Raw genomic sequence first — 17,816 nt, forward strand, 5'->3', positions numbered from 1 at the left:
ATGGGACGTGCTAAAGGATTTAGAGACAAAATTCTAGAAGATCTGTTGGGTAAAGGCGAGATTCAAGCACTCGTTAGAAGGAGGAACGTGTGAGAAATACCAGAAGAGAAAAAAGCTGCTACCACCACATTAAAGGCCCTGCACCTACCTCTCTGGCCGCATTAATGGAGGAATGACCTCTGAATAGTAATATTTAGCTTTCCAGCTATTGTTTGAAGACTTCAAGAAGGTGGTTGATGGGACAAGTATCTATGGGGAAAATCTGTGTTACACGTGGAAGAAGCAAGGAAGAATAAGAAGGATATAAGAAGATGAGAGAGGTAAGAAGAAGGGGGACCTTTTTTGGAACTAAAAATTGTAATCTTTTGCTTAAAGAAAGAAAGGCAATAAGAGTGGTCCTCGGCTTACGTCTGAGGAGAGTTTTTTGTCATATTTATCTATTATTCGCATAGATCGCAGCATTCTAGCCTGTTTATTAACTCTCCAATATCCCTAACCTAGGTTTCAAACCCATACTCTACAAATTTCATTGTATAAGACTCTTTGGGCCTGGGTCCATCTAGGGATTGGACCGGGTACAAATTGTGCACTTACATAACTATTAATCTTTAATTTTCTAGAAATTTTACAAGTATGAAATATAGAAAAAGAAAATGTAATCCAATAGTTGATTTGTCAAAATTCACCTCCAATAAAAAAAATATAGAATAAGGTTATAGTCTAAGGCTACAACTAATTTTGCAACCAAACTTTATCCTTAAAAAATTGTACTGTAGCAATTGTTATTTAATGCACATCAATTCTGTTGCCTATGTGAGAGAAGAGAGAAAAGAAAAAAAAAAAAAAAAAAAAAAAAGGGGGAGGAGACGAGAGAAAAAGAGAAAAAAAAATTATTTAATTTTACAACATTCTACCATACAACACACAAACTCTATGACTCTAATAGCAATCACACCAATGTGTAAATGTGTAAATATATACATTTGCTAAAGTAGCCGTGTAAATTAATATACACAGTTATTGTAGCCTTGTAAATAATATTTTATTCATTTTTTCTCTCTCCCTGCGTTGGAACCCTCACAGCCTCACTACTGTCTCTTTCTCTTTCTCTTTCTATCTTTGAAACTCACTCTCACTTTTCTCTCAATTTCCCTCTCTCAAAGCTTCCATGGCTGGTCCTCTCTCACCGTCGCACGCCACTTGCCACTACCATCGTGATTTTCTTATTCCTCTCCGCAAAGCCTCTCCACTCTCACCCACTTTCGTTCAATCTTGCTCCCTTTATTTGCTTTGCATTGGCTTAGTGATAGCTAAAGCGAATAACCACAACCACAATGATTTACGACAATGGTTATTGACGTTTTTCTTCTATTTACTCTTTATTTGATCAGTGGGTTTGGGGAGATAAATTCTCTTTGTTTAACTTGTGGGTTTGGAGATTTAGATTTTATCGTTAAGATGTGATGTTCCTTGCATGTGCTTGTTTTAGATTTTGATTTCAAATGTATTTGGTTTCTGTGAATAGGAAATTTGAATGGGTATGGTGGATTTGGTTTGAGATTTCCTTGGATTTGTGTTTTGTGTTGCTATGGGTGTAAGGCATGGTTTGGGGTTTGCTTCTACATGTCTAATATGGTGTTATACGCCTTGTGGTGGTGGCCGTGGCAATGGCCATTGTATGTCTAGATAGTGGTGGTACCGTGGCAGTGGCCAGTGGTGGTAGTTGTGAGGGAGGTGGAGAGAGAAGGTTGAAAATGTAATAAAAAATGATAAAAAAAATATTATATTGAAATAAATTTTTAGAATTGGAAATCTGATGCTACTTTTTTAGAAAAGTAATAGTGTAATATAGAAAAAAGTAAGTTCTTCTTAGTGTAAAATAAACAGAAAAATTTAGTTAGACTGATGCAATTGCTATAACTATATAGAGGCAGTTACTTATATAGTGTTTCACATAGTTCAATGCAATAGACATTCATTCTTTAACATTACTTAATGTTTAGATGAGACATGATAAGAAACATGTTATAAATAGAGCTTTTTTTTAGCTGGACAAAAACCTTATAATTAGTAGGGTTCATAATTCAATCCGTAAAGAAAATACATAGAAAAATCCTTGGAACAGTAAATTTTTATTGATAGAGAAAGTATAATAAATTCTCTAGGAATGGAATTAGAGGATAATATACGCTTAAAGAGACATCGTATTCAACATAAACAATATATTATAAAATAAAATAAAAATACTGTTAATGCATTATTTTGGAAATAAGAGCACTTTCGCATACCATAAAAGCTTTTTCACTGTATTACCAGCATAGCCCTTGCATGACCTTTTGAAATTTGAAACTGCTCAGTTATACCAAGATGTGCCATAAGAAGCCACACATGAGTGAAAAACTCTCCGCCTCGACAGAGCTGCTGAGCATGATGGTTCCATCGACACTTTGTCGCAGCATAACACATCATTTCAATCCATACATTACTTACCAATTCCCACTTCTTATCAATCTCCAGGCATTGCAAAGATTTAGCAAGTCGACATCCATCAAATAGCACTGACTTGCTTCTGTCTCCTTTCACAACAGATGGAGGAATATCAGTATTCACTACAAGTAACTTTTTCGATGCTTGGATTTCATCAGATACAGATCTTTCTTCAAAAAATATTTTAGCCTCGGCCAATGTATCTTGGAACCTGATTTGTTCAATCCCATTAGGCAGCATGATAGGACGCATGACTTGAAGATATAACATATAGTCTGATAACAACTTGCTGGCCTCACGATGATTTTGACAACTAGTGTTTTGGTGTGTGTTTTGATCAACATTATAACATAGGCTTGTTGCAATATGCCACTGAAGAATGCTTTGGTCAAATTCTACCTCGACGCTCTCTTGGAGTATATTACGATATTCTCTGTTTATTTCATTCAAACATTTTGCATCTTTATCAACATGATCAGATTCTTCCTCCACTGTCTCATGGAATATTCTACTTTCTTCTTTTCTGATGCAATCAGAGCATTTCGAATATTTTAGAACCTTCTCATGTTGTGTTTTACTTTCTTCTTTTCTGATGCAATCAGAGCATTTCGACTTTTTAAGAACCCGGTCCCCCCTACAAGCACATAATTCCGTGCAAGGCTTGAGATCTTTGGCACTCCTTGATTTCTCTAGAAGATGCTGAAATATCAATTTCTTCAAATCCTGAGAAACCTCCTTAAGCTCTTGGTACCGATTCTTCTCTAACATTTCATGATAGAATAAGAACCTCTGGATAAGACCACACCTGGCTGGCTTGCATTCCGTGCAATATTTTATTAGATTGTATTGTCCCATTTTATTTCGCCACCTCTTTTTCTGAGCCAAAAATGGAATTGATGAAATTACTGAAATTGCTCTATACAAGAGATCCACCGTTGCATTCTCATGCTTACTAAGCCAATGCATTGACCAGTCTGAGGTAAGAATTATCAACACTGAATATATCTCTAGCGAGATGGCTCCACACAGCAATACATAAGTGATGACTCTGTCGCCTAGTGTGTAAAGGTGCTTGTTGTCACCTACAGTCGAGAAAACCAAAAGTACAACCAAGGTAGAACAGAAACTAGTAAGACGTAGAAAACAACCGGGCTTTAGAGAATAAACTAAGAAAGCCTTTGTATAAAACACATCGTACATGAATCCTAGCTCAACCTCAATCACATTAAAGGCTTCTTCAAACGAGACTTTCTGAAAGTAGGATTGGCTATTCTTTATATCTTGGATGCTCAGTATGAGATCGGAAAATATCTGCTTGAAAGTCTGGAACATTACATATGCCCGTTGAAGAATGGCTGCATCTGGGATGTTACAATTTTTTAGCACAGGAAGGGAAATATCTGATACAAAACGAGTTTCAATCAACGTATCTAATGTGACGTCTAACCCCTCGTCTTTCTTTAATTGGTATTCTTCCATGAATCTAGCATAATTGGGACCCGGATCAGGACGACGAAGTGTGGTTGCTTTAAAGTTTTCACTGCTTCCAGACCTCAGAACCCAGATTCTCTCCCCAATCTTGATTAACCCAGGAATCAACATCACAACTGCCAGAAAATTCAGCAACTCATTTTCCCAGGCTCTAAAGATGATAAAGATAGTCACTCCTACTTGGCCAACTAGAATTAGAGCCTGCCTCCGCCACAATGCATTGTCTTCCAAGGAGTACGCTGTAATGGTGTCTGGACCAGCAAGGTGCAAGAGAAAAAATGGAGCCCAGAATGCTGCTATGGAAAACTTCGGGTCTTTGGTGTCAGGTGCAAAGTGATTGGAGATTATACTCAGCGATACAGTTGCGAACCATCCTGCTAATTGGTAGGCAACCCACAGAAGGAGGACAATTTTGTTGCTGTTGGAAACCTTGTTGAACAGAAAAACTTGATAAGAGCAAAGATACTTTTATTGAAAGAACAAAACAAACGTCTAAAGTAAAGAGTAATGCTTTCTTTTTCTTCATCTTTTTTTATTTTATTTTTTATTTTTTTTATTTTTTTAAGAGCAAAGATACTTTTATTTAAAGAACAAAACAATCTTTAAAAGTAAAGAGTAATGCTTTTTTTTTTTTTTTTTTAATACTATTGGAAAGAGAACACATGGGTCAGGTTCCGGTTGTATAGTTTTTTTTTTTTTTTTTTTTTTTTTTACAAAGTAGAAATTTTACTTTAGTCTAATTTAAGTATATGTGTGTGTAAAAACTCATTTCTAAAGACTTGAACTCCGGCTCTTACCCCATACACCTTACAAACACTTATACTTGTAGAATGACCATCACACTAAAAGTGTGTGGTAATCCGGTTGTATAATTAATATAACATATTTGACCTCCAATTAACCCAAAAGCTTTAAATCTATAAGTTTTTGTTCAACTATTTATATTAATAAGTTACTCTTTTTATTATAACTTAATATGAGATTTCACTTAAACATGTATGCCCAACATATAAGTTGACAAATTAACATGGATGTGAAACCAACATTCCTTCATGGGAATTTGAAAGAAGAGATCTTCATGGAGCCACCAAACAAGTTCACGCAACCAATTATAGGGAATCTTGTATGCAAATTAAAGAAGTCAGTTTATGGGCTTAAGCAGTCTCCGAGAAAGTGGTATAAGAGGATTGATTTCTATATTTTCCTGATAATGTATATGGATGATATATTAACTATTGTTAATAGCAAGTTTGAGGCTGACAAGCTAAAGTCTTTGATGTGCGAGAAGTTTGTCAAGAAAGACTTGCGTACTGCTAAAACATTTTTTAGGTATGGACACATTCGTAGGGTAGAGAAGCAAGAAAGCAATTGTTGTATCACAAGAATTACATCAAAAAGGTGCTTAAAAATATTAACATGCAAGGTTGAACCACTGCCGAATCACCTTAGATTATCTTTTAATCGGTGGCTGAAGAATGACAAAAAAAATTGAAGGCATGTCAAAGTTGTGATGCCCCATATTTTTTTATTTAATTAAGTGGGTGTTTCGTGGGTGTGTCTTGAGTACTGGGTTGATCTGAACATTATTAACAACTAAAAAGAGCCTTAATTATAACTAGATTAGTACATTTCGAGTATAAGCGCAAATATATTTCTTGGATCATTACTAAATATCCCATATTTTAGTGCTGTGGAGTATTAACCCGCAAACATGGCAAACCCAAGAACATGGAATCTTGTTTGCGAGACTATAAGACTAATCCAGTGGATGACTAGAGTTCTACTATAGGTTATATGTTTACAATGTTAGGAGGGCAAATTTGTTGGAGATTCACAAAAACAATTCTTAGTAGCCATGACTACTATTGAAGCTCAAATACATGGTAGCAGCTAAAGTCGTAAATTGGAAACTCAAATGGTGCAAAACACTATTGCTTGTTTAGACCTTCAATTTTAAACTTACGGCTAAATTGCTTTTATTTTACTTAACTAAGTGTAGAATAAGAGTAAATGAAACGCAATAAACCAGAACAACTCTCTAGTGCATAAACATAAACAATAAACAATATATGTAAAACACAAAAAGTAAGAAAAAAGAGATGCAAATACAAGATAACACCGAAATGTGTTATCGAAGAGGAAACCGAAGTACCCGGCAAAAAATCTCTCCACCGCCCTCCAAGCCAAACTGATCCACTCGTGAATAAAGTTGGAGAATAAGGATATCAAAAAGACCCTCCAAGCCTAATCTACCCACTGTACTTGAACCTTTGAAGTTCCAACTACCAACGGACTTCACCGAGTCTTGTCTTCACTAGTTACCAGGATCCCGCAATTAGCTCCAAATTGCATCCGCCAATCAATGGCTTCTTCCAATGCCTCCCACATGCACCAAAACTTCTCTCAATACTCAGATTGGGTGAGGTAAGTGTTGGGCTAAGAACCTCTCAAGCATTTGTAATTGGAGAGGTAGGAGTAGAGGAAAACTAAAAGAAATTGTGTAGATGAATGTAGATTTACAATCTCTAACTCTCAAGTGTATTACTAGGGTTTTCTCTCTAAAAGTCTCCTTACAATTTCGTGGGTATGAGAGCTTCTATATTGTGGGTAAAGACATGAGGAAGGCACATTTAAAAACAGCCAAACAGAGAGTTTCGCGAGTCACTCGTGACTTGGTCCAGTTGTGAACTGACTTGCGAAATGCCTCCTAGCACTTAACTATTTAGCTTCCAACATGTGCTTCTCACATGAAATTTCTCGAATTATCCACTCACGAGCTAGTCGTGAGCTAGTCTCGAACTTCACTTTTCATCACAAATGTTCACCAAACTCTCACACTCAACCCTTAAATTAAATCCCACAAACATACAAAGAAAATATTGACAGAATACAATCAAATTTGACACTAAATTAAAGCCAACAAAACATAGTTGAAAATCACAACTTTACATAAAATATGCACTATGGTTGAAGGAATAATTAGAGAGCTTAATTTAACCCAAGGTGGAGTTCAGTTGCATTGTGGCCACCGTAGTTTCATTTATTTGGCACAACATCAGGTGTATCATCCTAGGTTAAAGTATATTAATGTGAGATTTACAAGATAAGATGTTTGATTTTTGTAAGAGAGATAAATCTTGAGAAGATTTAAACTTTAGAGAATTCATTTAGTGTGCGACTAATATTTTTCACAACAATTATGTTGACAAATGTTTATTTCATATTTGGACCAACCACAGACATCATTTGTTTTGCTAGCCACCAGTTATATCTAAATGAGAATTTTCTCCCTCATTTTCTCAAGCAAATTCTTAGCTACCAAACAAGACAAAATCTACACCTCTCTCTCTCTCTCTCTCTCTCTCTCTATATATATATATATATATTGTGGTGGTGAAGCCTAGTTGAATAAAGGTTTTGGGCTTATTTCCCCAATTTATTTGTATTGTGGGTCAAGAATATCCAACAATGAAAGGCCTAAAAGATGGCGACACAGCTTCTATAAGAGACAAATGATATCTATCCTTTCAGTAGAACTTAACAGCATAACTTACCCTCTTTTAGGAAATCCGAGTTGGACTTCTTTCTCTCTGAGATGTATTTATCCTCACTACACTCATGTTTCTCTCCCCTAATTTTTCCAACCCCCATTCTCTCCCCCATCGGTCTCTATTTATGGACTTCCCTTAGTGAGATTGTAATGATGAGAAGAGTGTTTCCCATGTTAGTGGGTCCCTCTAAGCCATATTCCTGACCAAATGGGACTCACAACTCATGACTAATGTGACTTTCATGGAACTTGCACTAAGCGCCAATCGATGCTCGGTGAGCAGATTCCCCCAAGACATTATCTTTTGATCGCCTAATAAGTAATGCTTGGTCAAGCCATAAGCTTGGGCCGAGCCTGTCTAGGAAATGTGCTAGGTGCTCGGCAAGTAAGCAGGGCAGGAAGGGCATATTTTAAGAACATGTCCTAAGCTTAGTGTGTGCCGATATCTGTGGACCGTACAACAACCCCTCACAATACCATTTTCATAACATAGGAATGAGATCGTGGGTATGCTCTCAGTATAATAGGGGATCATGCATGATATGACTGTTGCTTCTCAGGGGTTCTAATCTTCAGGCAATAAATGTGCTGGATTTGACAGCCTGTGCTTTAAGCACGTGCTAGGCCATCGGTCAAGATCAAAAGCCAGGAATATCTATCTGTATAGATATCGAGGCGTGCGTGAAATATTGGATTGGAGCGGTTATCAATTTTCCCACGCAAAGCATTTAATGCCCTTACCCCTATAAATATCACCTAGTTCCTTTAGATTCACTTTCTCTACTTCATTTTTTCTCCTCGAGCTTCAATCTAGAGCCTTTCCAGTCCCCAGCTCTCTCTCTTCTCCGAGAACTCTCTTCTTACCGAGAAAGCCCATCCATCTGTAAGTCTTCTTTTTCTCGTTGCCTCATTTATTCCTTTTGCTTTCTCTAGTTATGAGTTTTGCCCACTTAGTTGATACTAAGGAAGCCGTGACGGCCTTCAAGGCTAGATATGTCATCCCCAAGGAAGTACATATTGAGTACTGTGTAGAGGGAGACATAGAGGATAAGAAAGTGCCCACGGTGATATTTATCCCCCTAATGGCAGTCCTAAAAGGTGGAGTGAGATTCCCTCTTGATCTGTTACTATTAAGCACCGTTAGGTTTTATGGTATTTTCCCCGACCAATGTCTGCCAAACTTCAATAGGGTAGTTGGTTGCCTCAGCAGACTAAATAGGCTTTTCAACCTAAAACTTACCATGACATCAATTTCCTATATAGCTATTGTGGTAGTGTTTTCAATAGGTATTATCTTCAAGTTCGGGACCCTCGAATAAGGTTAATATCATACTTGCCAGGCTCTAATAGGGGAGTACATAAGGGTGTGGGGAAATTGGCTTGGCGATCAACTTACATGCCCAACATCACCTAATAATGCAAGTTGGTACCCCCAAAAAGTCTACTATGCTTTTTTTTTACTATTTGTCATATTTATTTGCGTGTGTATTTTTATATTATTTTTCTTTTTGCTTATATTTGAATTTTCACGCTGACCTATTTGACTCTGTTGCTTAAGCAAGTTCTCAGTGCTCAAAGCTAAACTTAAGGTTAGTTGAAGTTCAAGACTTGAACTGGATTCTACGCTCAAAGGTGTTTATCCATACTAATGGGCAGCTTCGAGCCTCACACCTTATCATTGGTCGCATCCCCTCCTACACTAGCTTTTAGGACTCAGGGTAGCCTTCTTGGCCAAGCATCCCCTGCTGACATATATTGACGTACAACTGAAGAGATTTCTGCTAAATATCTCGAAGAACGAAGCTCAGCAAGAAGGTCCTTGCAAAAGAAAGGCAAATTTCCTAGAGCCCTATAACGATATTTTAGGAGACACGGTCTTCTAGGCAGAACTTCAACACCGACCTATGGGTGATGTTGAAGAAGTGGAACCAGACAACAACATGTTTCAAAGAAGGACTGTTTAGTCGGCTTGGTACACCCTTGCAACCTGGGCTTCCAGGGGGCAAACATCTTCTCTGCCCACACCGCCTATCTTACCTGTATCTCGAATCCCAATTAGGACCTCACCTTGTACACCCAAAAGGCAAAGGGGAGCTAACATCCAAGTAGAGCAGGTTGAAACTCAGCCCAGAGTCATCACTCCAATCACATCGGTCCCTGCAGCACCCCAGCAGAATATCGTTGTTAAAGAGCCAGCCATCCTTTCACCCGTTATTGGGACTAAATGAGTCTCGCCATCCAACCTTCCTCTTCCGAGTATCAACATTCCTTCACTCTAGTGAAAGGCCACTCCCTTCCACGGTACTCCTTAGGACATACAACAAGGGAGAGGGAGGCCACATGGCAAGAAATTTCGGGAAATCCCTGCTGCTTACTGATGACATTTGCTTTTGGGAAGACGCCATTGATGAGGAGCTCTCCCTCAATCTAAAGTGGCATTCCATCACTGTAAGTATTTCACTCAATTATTTTATATATAACATTTTAAATATGTCCCAGCATTGTTGCGTGCACCCATGTATACTCATTTCCCCTTCTTCCCCCCTTCCTCCCTCCCCTTTTTTAATGTCTTCTATTTGGTTCCAGACCATGCAATTGGTATAACTGCTGGATGGTCGACTGAAGAAGCTGTGGAGTTAGCTGAGCGTGAGAAGGCCTTGAAATAGGTCACTAAGTCCACCCTTCAAGAAAAAGAACAAGAGGTTGTTGAAGCCGAGAAAAGAGTGGCTGCTATTGAAAGGGACTCGGACTATGCCGAGCATAAATTAAAGGTGTTGAAAGGGAAGCTGCAAGAGTCTGACACCAAGCTTGCTCAGGCCTTGAGTGTCATCATGACTTGGAACATAGAGATCAGGGACCTAAAACAGAGGTTGTATGAGGCAAAGCAAAACTTCTATGACATAAGGTTTGATGATGTCAAGCACTCCGTAGCTCTAGTTATAAAAGAAGCTTAGGTTGCTGGATTCACGGAGGGGTGGATCGCTTTTGCAAATGCCATTCCTCTCTCTAAGTCTTCCTCATGGCGGGATTTGTCAAACATTCCCCTGCCCGTGTTCCTAAAGGAGGAGAGCCCCAACTTTCAACAAATTTTGGAGGAGATAGAATTCCACACAGCTACTACAAACTTGGTGGTCATTCAGAGAGTTCAAGGCATCCAAGATACTTCCCGTTGGGAAATATTTAGCACTGAACACTTTATACAGCAATGTTTCCTTTCGATGTAACAGTCTCCAAACCCGCTTCACAAGCATCGCCTTGTTAAAATTTTGGATATCTCGAAAACTCATACCCCCAATAGATTTTGAGGAATATAAAGTACTCCACTTCACCCAATGGATCTTCTTTGCCTCACCTTGCCCCCACCGAAATTTCTAGATCATCATCTCAATGTCTTTGCAAAGACTGATCGGTAATTTAAAAACACTCATAGAATATGCCGGAATTGATTGGAGCACTACCTTTATCATGACCTCCTTTCCCACTTGAGAAAGCAGCTTCTCCTTCCAACCTTGCATTTTTACCATACTTGTTCTTTGATGTGAGTAAAGCTTGCTTTCTTCGCCCGACCTATAAAGGAGGGTAAACCCAAATACTTCTCATAATTTTGGATTGCCGGAAGACCAAGAGACACTTTGATTGCTTCTTGGGTGGCATCATCTGTATTCCTACTAAAGAAGAGGGTGGTCTTATCCTTGTTCACGATTTGGCCTAAAGCAGCTTCGTAGGTAGCTAATAAGTCTTTTATTTTGTCACACTCGGCCAATGTAGACCTACAAAATAATAAGCAACCATCTGCGAAAAAGAGGTGGGTAAGCTTCGTGCCTTGCCTAGAAATGGAGAAACCATGAATATGACCATCATCAGCAGTCTTAGGCCTTCTGCACAAAAGAGAAAAAGATAAGGAAATAGTGGATCCCCTTGTCTTAAACCTCTAGTCGGAACAATCATTCCCTATGGCTCACCATTCACCAGGATAGAATAAGATACCGTGGTAATACACTCCATGATCAAAAATACCCATGAGGCCTAAAAACCCATCTTCAATAAAATTTTCTCCAAAAAAATCTACTCCACTTGGTCATAGGCTTTGTTCATGTCTAACTTTAGAGCCATGAAACCTGTCTTCCTTGAACTGCTAGTTTTCATATGATGCAAGGAATTGAAAGCAATCAAAACATTGTCAGTAATCAACCTATCAGCAATAAAGGCACTTTTTGTTTTTGAGATGATACTTTTGAGAAAAGGTTTTAGCCTATTAGCAATGATTTTACTGGCAAACTTATAGATCACATTACACAAACTTATTAGTCTAAACTCAAAGACTCTTTCTGGATTTTTTGCTTTTGGAATTAAAGTAATAAAAGTACGGTTTATGGATTTTAGAATAGAGCCAGAATTAAGACAAGAGAGAACAGCTTAAGTAATATTTATACCAACTTCAGACCAATACGTCTGATAAAAGAAGAGAGGCATACCATTCGGTCCAAGAGCTTTTAAGGGAGCCATATCGTTTATTTCTATCTCTACCTCTTTAGCCTTATAAGGTGCCATGAGTGTTGTGTTCATCTCCCCTATAACAGCTTCCTATACCCCATCCAAAACACTATCCAGGTTGTGCGGGCTGGATGATGTAAAGAGTCCTGCATAAAAGTCAACTAGCATTTTTGAAAAAATAGCTTCCTCTGATTGCCAAACATTATCAACATCATGAAGCCCCTTAACGAAGTTCCTGCGCTTCCTTTGAGTGGCTGTCCCATGAAATAACTTTGTATTCTTGTCCCCACTTCTAATCCATTGAACCCAAGATCTTTGGTTGCATATTTTCTCTTCTTTCTCATACAATATATTCAACTCTAACTTCAGTCTCAACAATTGTTGATAATTGTCCCATTTGACCAATTTCTCTTCTGCCTTCCATAGAAACTCCTTGGTCTGCTGAACCTACTTTTTGATATTACCAAAATGAGCCATACTCCACTTCTTTAATTGTTTCTTGTATCTTTTTAACTTTTTTTCTGCGATGAACATAGGGGTGTCGTCCTCTTCTTGATGTGACCAAGCTCTAGAGATCGTATTGCCACATTTCGGGTCCGTTACCCACATCGCTTCAAACCAGAATGGTTTTCGCTTCCATCTTTGACTTTCCTTGTTTGGATCAAGAACTAGCAAGATGGGCCTATGATCCGAAGTAAAACAGTTCAGGTGTTTTACTCTTCTAGTGAGGTATCGGGCTAGCCAACCATAATTGGCAACCCCTCTATCAAGTCGCTCCCAAATCCATTCACCTCGCCGACGTCCATGCCAAGTGAACTCTGGTCCTGAATAGCCCAAATCAAAAAAGGCGAATTCATCAAGAACATCTCAGAAAGATTACATGAGGTTGTGAGAACGTGGTGCTCTTCCACTTTTGTCCACCACCTCTAATAGCTCGTTGAAATCTCCAAAACAGCACCACGAAAGCTTCGGTTTTAAATTCAACATACGTAAAATGTTCCACCCGTCAGTTCTTCTACTCGTCTCTAGTTCACCATAGAACCTGGTTAAGCGTCATGCATTCTCCGATCCTCCCTGCATTGTAGCATCAATTTGGTAGTTTGAAAAGCTATCCACCCAAACAGCATCTTCATCTTTCCATAAGAGGGCCAATCCACCGTCCCTATCATTGTTAGGGACAGTGAAACAACCATCAAACCTCAACTGACAGCAAACCCATTCCATCCAATCTCTATCTGACCATGTTTCTGACAAAAACACGATCACTAGACCTTGCGCTTGTACGATCTCTACAAGCTTCTGAACTACACGGCGGTTCTCAAGCTCCTAGCAATTCCGTGCTAAAAGATTCATTTGTTTCGGCGAGGCTGAGACCCAGCCTTCATCGATGACATTAATCTAGACTTAGCTACTTTCTTCTTTATCCCCTTTGTTTCCCCATCTTCTACGTCTTCATCTCTAGAAGCCCTTTTTTATAGGACTAATAAATGTTGTCCAATGGGCTCACCTCTGTTCTGTTCTCTGCGTACCCAACCCTTTTCCTTTTTTTTTTTTTTTTCCTTTTTCTTTTACTACAACCAGGCTGGAGGTTAGGCCCAAAGTATCTGGCCTAGTAAGCTTCCTCTCCTCTGACGGCCCTGGATGGATGTTGAACTCACTAGCACCATTTTCGCCCCCTATGACCTCCATGTTATCAAATTTGGTAAGCTCATTGTCAATCTCCTTTAACTGATCCTGAAATGAAGCATTCTGAGTATCTTTGGCCAAATTCAACGTGCACCGGCTGGATGGCTTAATTTCCATGTTATTTGGACTTTCGATAATGGTACCCTGATTTCTTGGACTTACCAATCACATATCTCGGTCAACCACCAGGTCTGATTGATCTCCGATGACCTCTCGGTTCTGATCTGCCTCCTGTCAACCCACTGGGGCGTTTCCTCCACCTAACCCCAATTCATACTCCTCCCTAACCTTGTTCTCATGCATTCTAAATTCTTCCCAACCATCTTCATCGTCTAAACTTGACACACAGATCACTATTTTTAGAGATGGATTTGGTGTGGTTGCACATAACCAAGCACCAAACTATTGGTCACCTACCTTAAGAGTGCCTCTACTTTTAACCTACAGTGGACATTCACTGTCACTATGTGTAAGTCTACCACACTAATAACAAATATTGGGTAGTAGTTCATACTTGAAACTCACCCATCCCCCTTTTCCCCTCGCCATAGTAATTGTACATCCTTGGCATAAGGGTTTTAAAATATCCACAGCAACCCTAATCCTTATGAAGTTAATCCCCCTCTTCTAATGCTCTTTCATCCACATTGCCCACTATCGATCCAATCCCCTTTGCCACATCTAAGGAAAAGCTCCTAACTAGTAGATCATGGACTTGAACCCAAAAACTGGTCAAGTTAAAATCCAAGGATCGGATTATGTCACTTCTATCCATTCTTTGTAATGCCACGAGATGTCTATCGAAAGTCCAGGGTTCACCTTGCAAAATGCTATCAATATCCGATGCCTCAGGGAACGCAAAGAGAACCCTGTGATCACCCATATCCCTTATCTCAAATCCTTTAATAGTCTTCCACAAGAGCTTGAAAGTCTTGGCTATAGCCTCCATGTTCAAAGCCCTTTTGGTGTGGAACTTGGCTGCCAACAAATGCTCCTCCACCAAGACCTCATCCTGGAATGCAAACTTATTGCCTTCGGATTCTAAAAGAGAGAATCTCTTTCATGATCCCATCATCTTCTCCATAACTAAAAAACCCAAACAGCTCTCTCCCTCGGTTCAGCAAAGGCGCGAGAAAGAGGACTCTGAAAGCTTCACTCAAAAGTAGGCACTACGCCATTCTCCTAACTGTTGGGGTTGGCAGGCTTTGCCCTAGGTCAAAGAAACTCCCAAAAGACTATAGTTGTTGGTCATTTGTAGACATGGCAAAACAAGCGGGTGGGGTCGGGTTCAGGTCGGGTCAATTAGGTTGCAGGTCAAACGGGTCACGGGTCATCTTAAGCGGGTTAAAAACGGGTTCGAGTCAATTGGGTTGCGGGTCAGTTTGGGTTGGGTCGGGTTAACCTGTATTTTTCACATGATTTTTAAAAAATAAAAAATAAAACAACATGTATTTGTCATTTGAAAAGTTATGCAACAAATTATTTGATGTAAAATGCATTATTTTGACTTCACCACTTATATCAAGAATGAATTCAATTAAACTTATTAATACTTATTCAATAATTTTAAAATTATACAAATCCTAACATTGCTATCTAAAACAAAATAACACAAACATAAGTAAAACAAATACACATGTTTTATTTCTACACAATATCAACATTCCAAAATATAAAACAAAATTGCAAATGACTTATTGGATAACTCATTTGATAAAGAATAAAAACATATAAGAAATTTACAATCTTGAAAATTGATTTTATAATCTATTATCAATTGTGGTTGGCACTCTATTTCAATTTGAGATATACATTAAAATTTGATTGCTTACTTATTTATACATGGTCTCTTTTATGAATATCATATCATTGTTAAGCAACACACACTCTAGAAAATATCATAATTTATTTTGAAAAGCCGTTTATTTTGAACATAAATTGTTAAAAAATAAGTCTAAGAATTCATAATTTATGCTAATTTGATACTTTGGCTTCACTATTCCTCAAAAATAAAAAATCTTCCACTACTCCAAGTCTTTTTGGCCAAATATTGTAAAAATTAGAGTTTATAAGCTTTATGTGTACTATGCAAAGATTTTTAGCTAAATGAGGAGAGATGTAAAAATTAGTGTTAGTATTATCGAATTACAAGAAAAAGGATCCCGGCCGCTATAGATACTAAAATTAAGGACAGAACTAGGTGGGGCCAAAAGGGGCAGGCCCTTCTAGTCTTAAGAAATAGGTATATATATATATATAGAGAGAGAGAGAGAGAGAGAGAGAGAGAGGTATATTTTATACAATTTTATATTTGACCTCCTCTTTCAAAAAATTTGGACCTCTTTTATATATATATATATATATATATATATATATATATATATATATATATATATATAGAGAGAGAGAGAGAGAGAGAGAGAGAGAGAGAGAGAGAGAGAGAGAGAGGTATATTTTATACAATTTTATATTTGACCTCCTCTTTCAAAAAATTTGGACCTCTTTTTTGACAATTTTACATTGATTTCATCATAATAGCATTTATATCAGTTGTAAAATAGTGCAAGGTCTCAAATTTTTCCAATCAACTCTAAAATACACCCACATTAGTCTATCTGCCTATGTATTATTATTGATGTTTATGTCAATGAACATGATGTTAATGTCTGTCAATGTTGATAATGATGAAAAAAAATATCAATGGAAAAATAATTTTGCAAGATTATGAATATGATGGTAACATTAACTTAGATGCCATTAAACACATATTATCACTTCTGAGTTTAATCAATCTGAATATGTATGTTATAAATATATATTAATTTTTTTTTTAGTTAGCTTTGTTAAAAATTATTACATAAGTAAATTGGTCATTAGTTGAATATTTTCTAAATTTATAACAAATATACATTTTATATATGTATATCTATAATTTTTTATACTTTTATTAGGTGTTTGTGTATTTTACGATATACAATATGATACAAAACGATACTATTAGAAAAGGAAAAAATCGATTCACAAATCAAATTACATTTTGACAACTATGAGAATTTAACATAGAGAATCAAGTTTGTGGAGAGACAAAATTCTAGAAAAGAATTTATAGAAAGAGAGAAAATGATTGATTTTTAACAAACCTTTCTCTTGTAGCCCATCACGATGAGGATGATTTGTATGGCAAGGCTAAATACAACCATAGTTTGTATCTCCCGTTCACTAATAACTTTTCTCAATTTTGGTAAGAAAAGCACTAAGCCCTTGTTCAACTTCATTGTCAAAATGAAACTGCTAGCCACTGAAGGGTGTACCAAAAAATAAGCAAACAAACAATGAGAAAATAAAATTTTTAAAAAAAAAGGAAAAAACAAAATAAAACACACGAGTTATTGATTACTCGAGTAAGCTCACTTACCAGATTTGGTTTTCAATCTTCGAAACTGACAAGGGTCGCTTGTTGTTGCTATTGTGTAAAGTTATGTGCTTATTTGGATTGCCACAACTCGTGGTGATTGTCATATAGAGCTTTTAATAAAGCCAGTCTATAGCTAGCTTATTTATATTATATAAGCAATTACAGTGATTCTGGAGTAAGTGACACGTAAAGTAAAAACTTTTGCTGTATTCACCCAAAAAAAAAATTTTTGCAGGGGTGTACTTCACAAGATTGAGTTTAGTTTTTTTTTTTTTTAATTAAGTAATTATTCGATGATAAATATATGTGATTCTGGAGTCAGTGACACGTAAAGTAATCACTTTTGCTGTATTCAGCCCAAAAAAAAAAAAAAACTTTTGCAGGGGTGTACTTCACAATATTGAGTTTAGTTTTTTTTTTTTTTAATTAAGTAATTATTCGATGATAAATATTTTTTTTCTTTTTTTTGCTAGAAGTAATTATTCCATGATTTAGTTTAATGTTTACTGTCCTTTTATTTTATAATATTTGTTCTAAAGAATGGAAAAAGAAAAGCATAGAGCATAAGGACATTGACATAGTCAGTGTTAAAATGTGTAATTTAAATAATATTGCTTAAAAGTAAATCACATTAGTTTGTTTATAATTGTGTAAATTTACAAGTTTTTTATAGTCACCATGTAAATTTACACT

The 17,816-nt window shown here is 37.2% G+C and overlaps 1 protein-coding gene across 1 annotated transcript; it reads right to left on the bottom strand.

Moving 5' to 3' along the window:
- Positions 1-2,301: 2,301 nt before the first annotated feature.
- On the bottom strand, positions 2,302-17,222 carry LOC142634599 (uncharacterized). The gene is made up of 3 exons (XM_075808897.1): positions 17,124-17,222; positions 16,849-17,006; positions 2,302-4,407 (listed from the first exon to the last, which is right to left on the bottom strand). The coding sequence occupies exons 2-3, from the start codon at positions 16,981-16,983 to the stop codon at positions 2,302-2,304; spliced, it is 2,241 nt and encodes a 746-aa protein (XP_075665012.1). The 5' UTR covers positions 16,984-17,006; positions 17,124-17,222.
- Positions 17,223-17,816: the final 594 nt, after the last annotated feature.

Source organism: Castanea sativa, chromosome 5 (assembly GCF_040712315.1).
Source record: "Castanea sativa cultivar Marrone di Chiusa Pesio chromosome 5, ASM4071231v1".
NCBI classification, from domain to species: domain Eukaryota; kingdom Viridiplantae; phylum Streptophyta; class Magnoliopsida; order Fagales; family Fagaceae; genus Castanea; species Castanea sativa.

Bases quoted from the DNA above. Each gene is read 5' to 3' on its own strand.
- LOC142634599 (XM_075808897.1), bottom strand. From the start codon at position 16,983: ATGAAGTTGAACAAGGGCTTAGTGCTTTTCTTACCAAAATTGAGAAAA. The intron at 4,408-16,848 runs GTTTGTTAAAAA...CTGTTCAACAAG, and splicing joins TGATGGGCTACAAGAGAAAG to GTTTCCAACAGCAACAAAAT.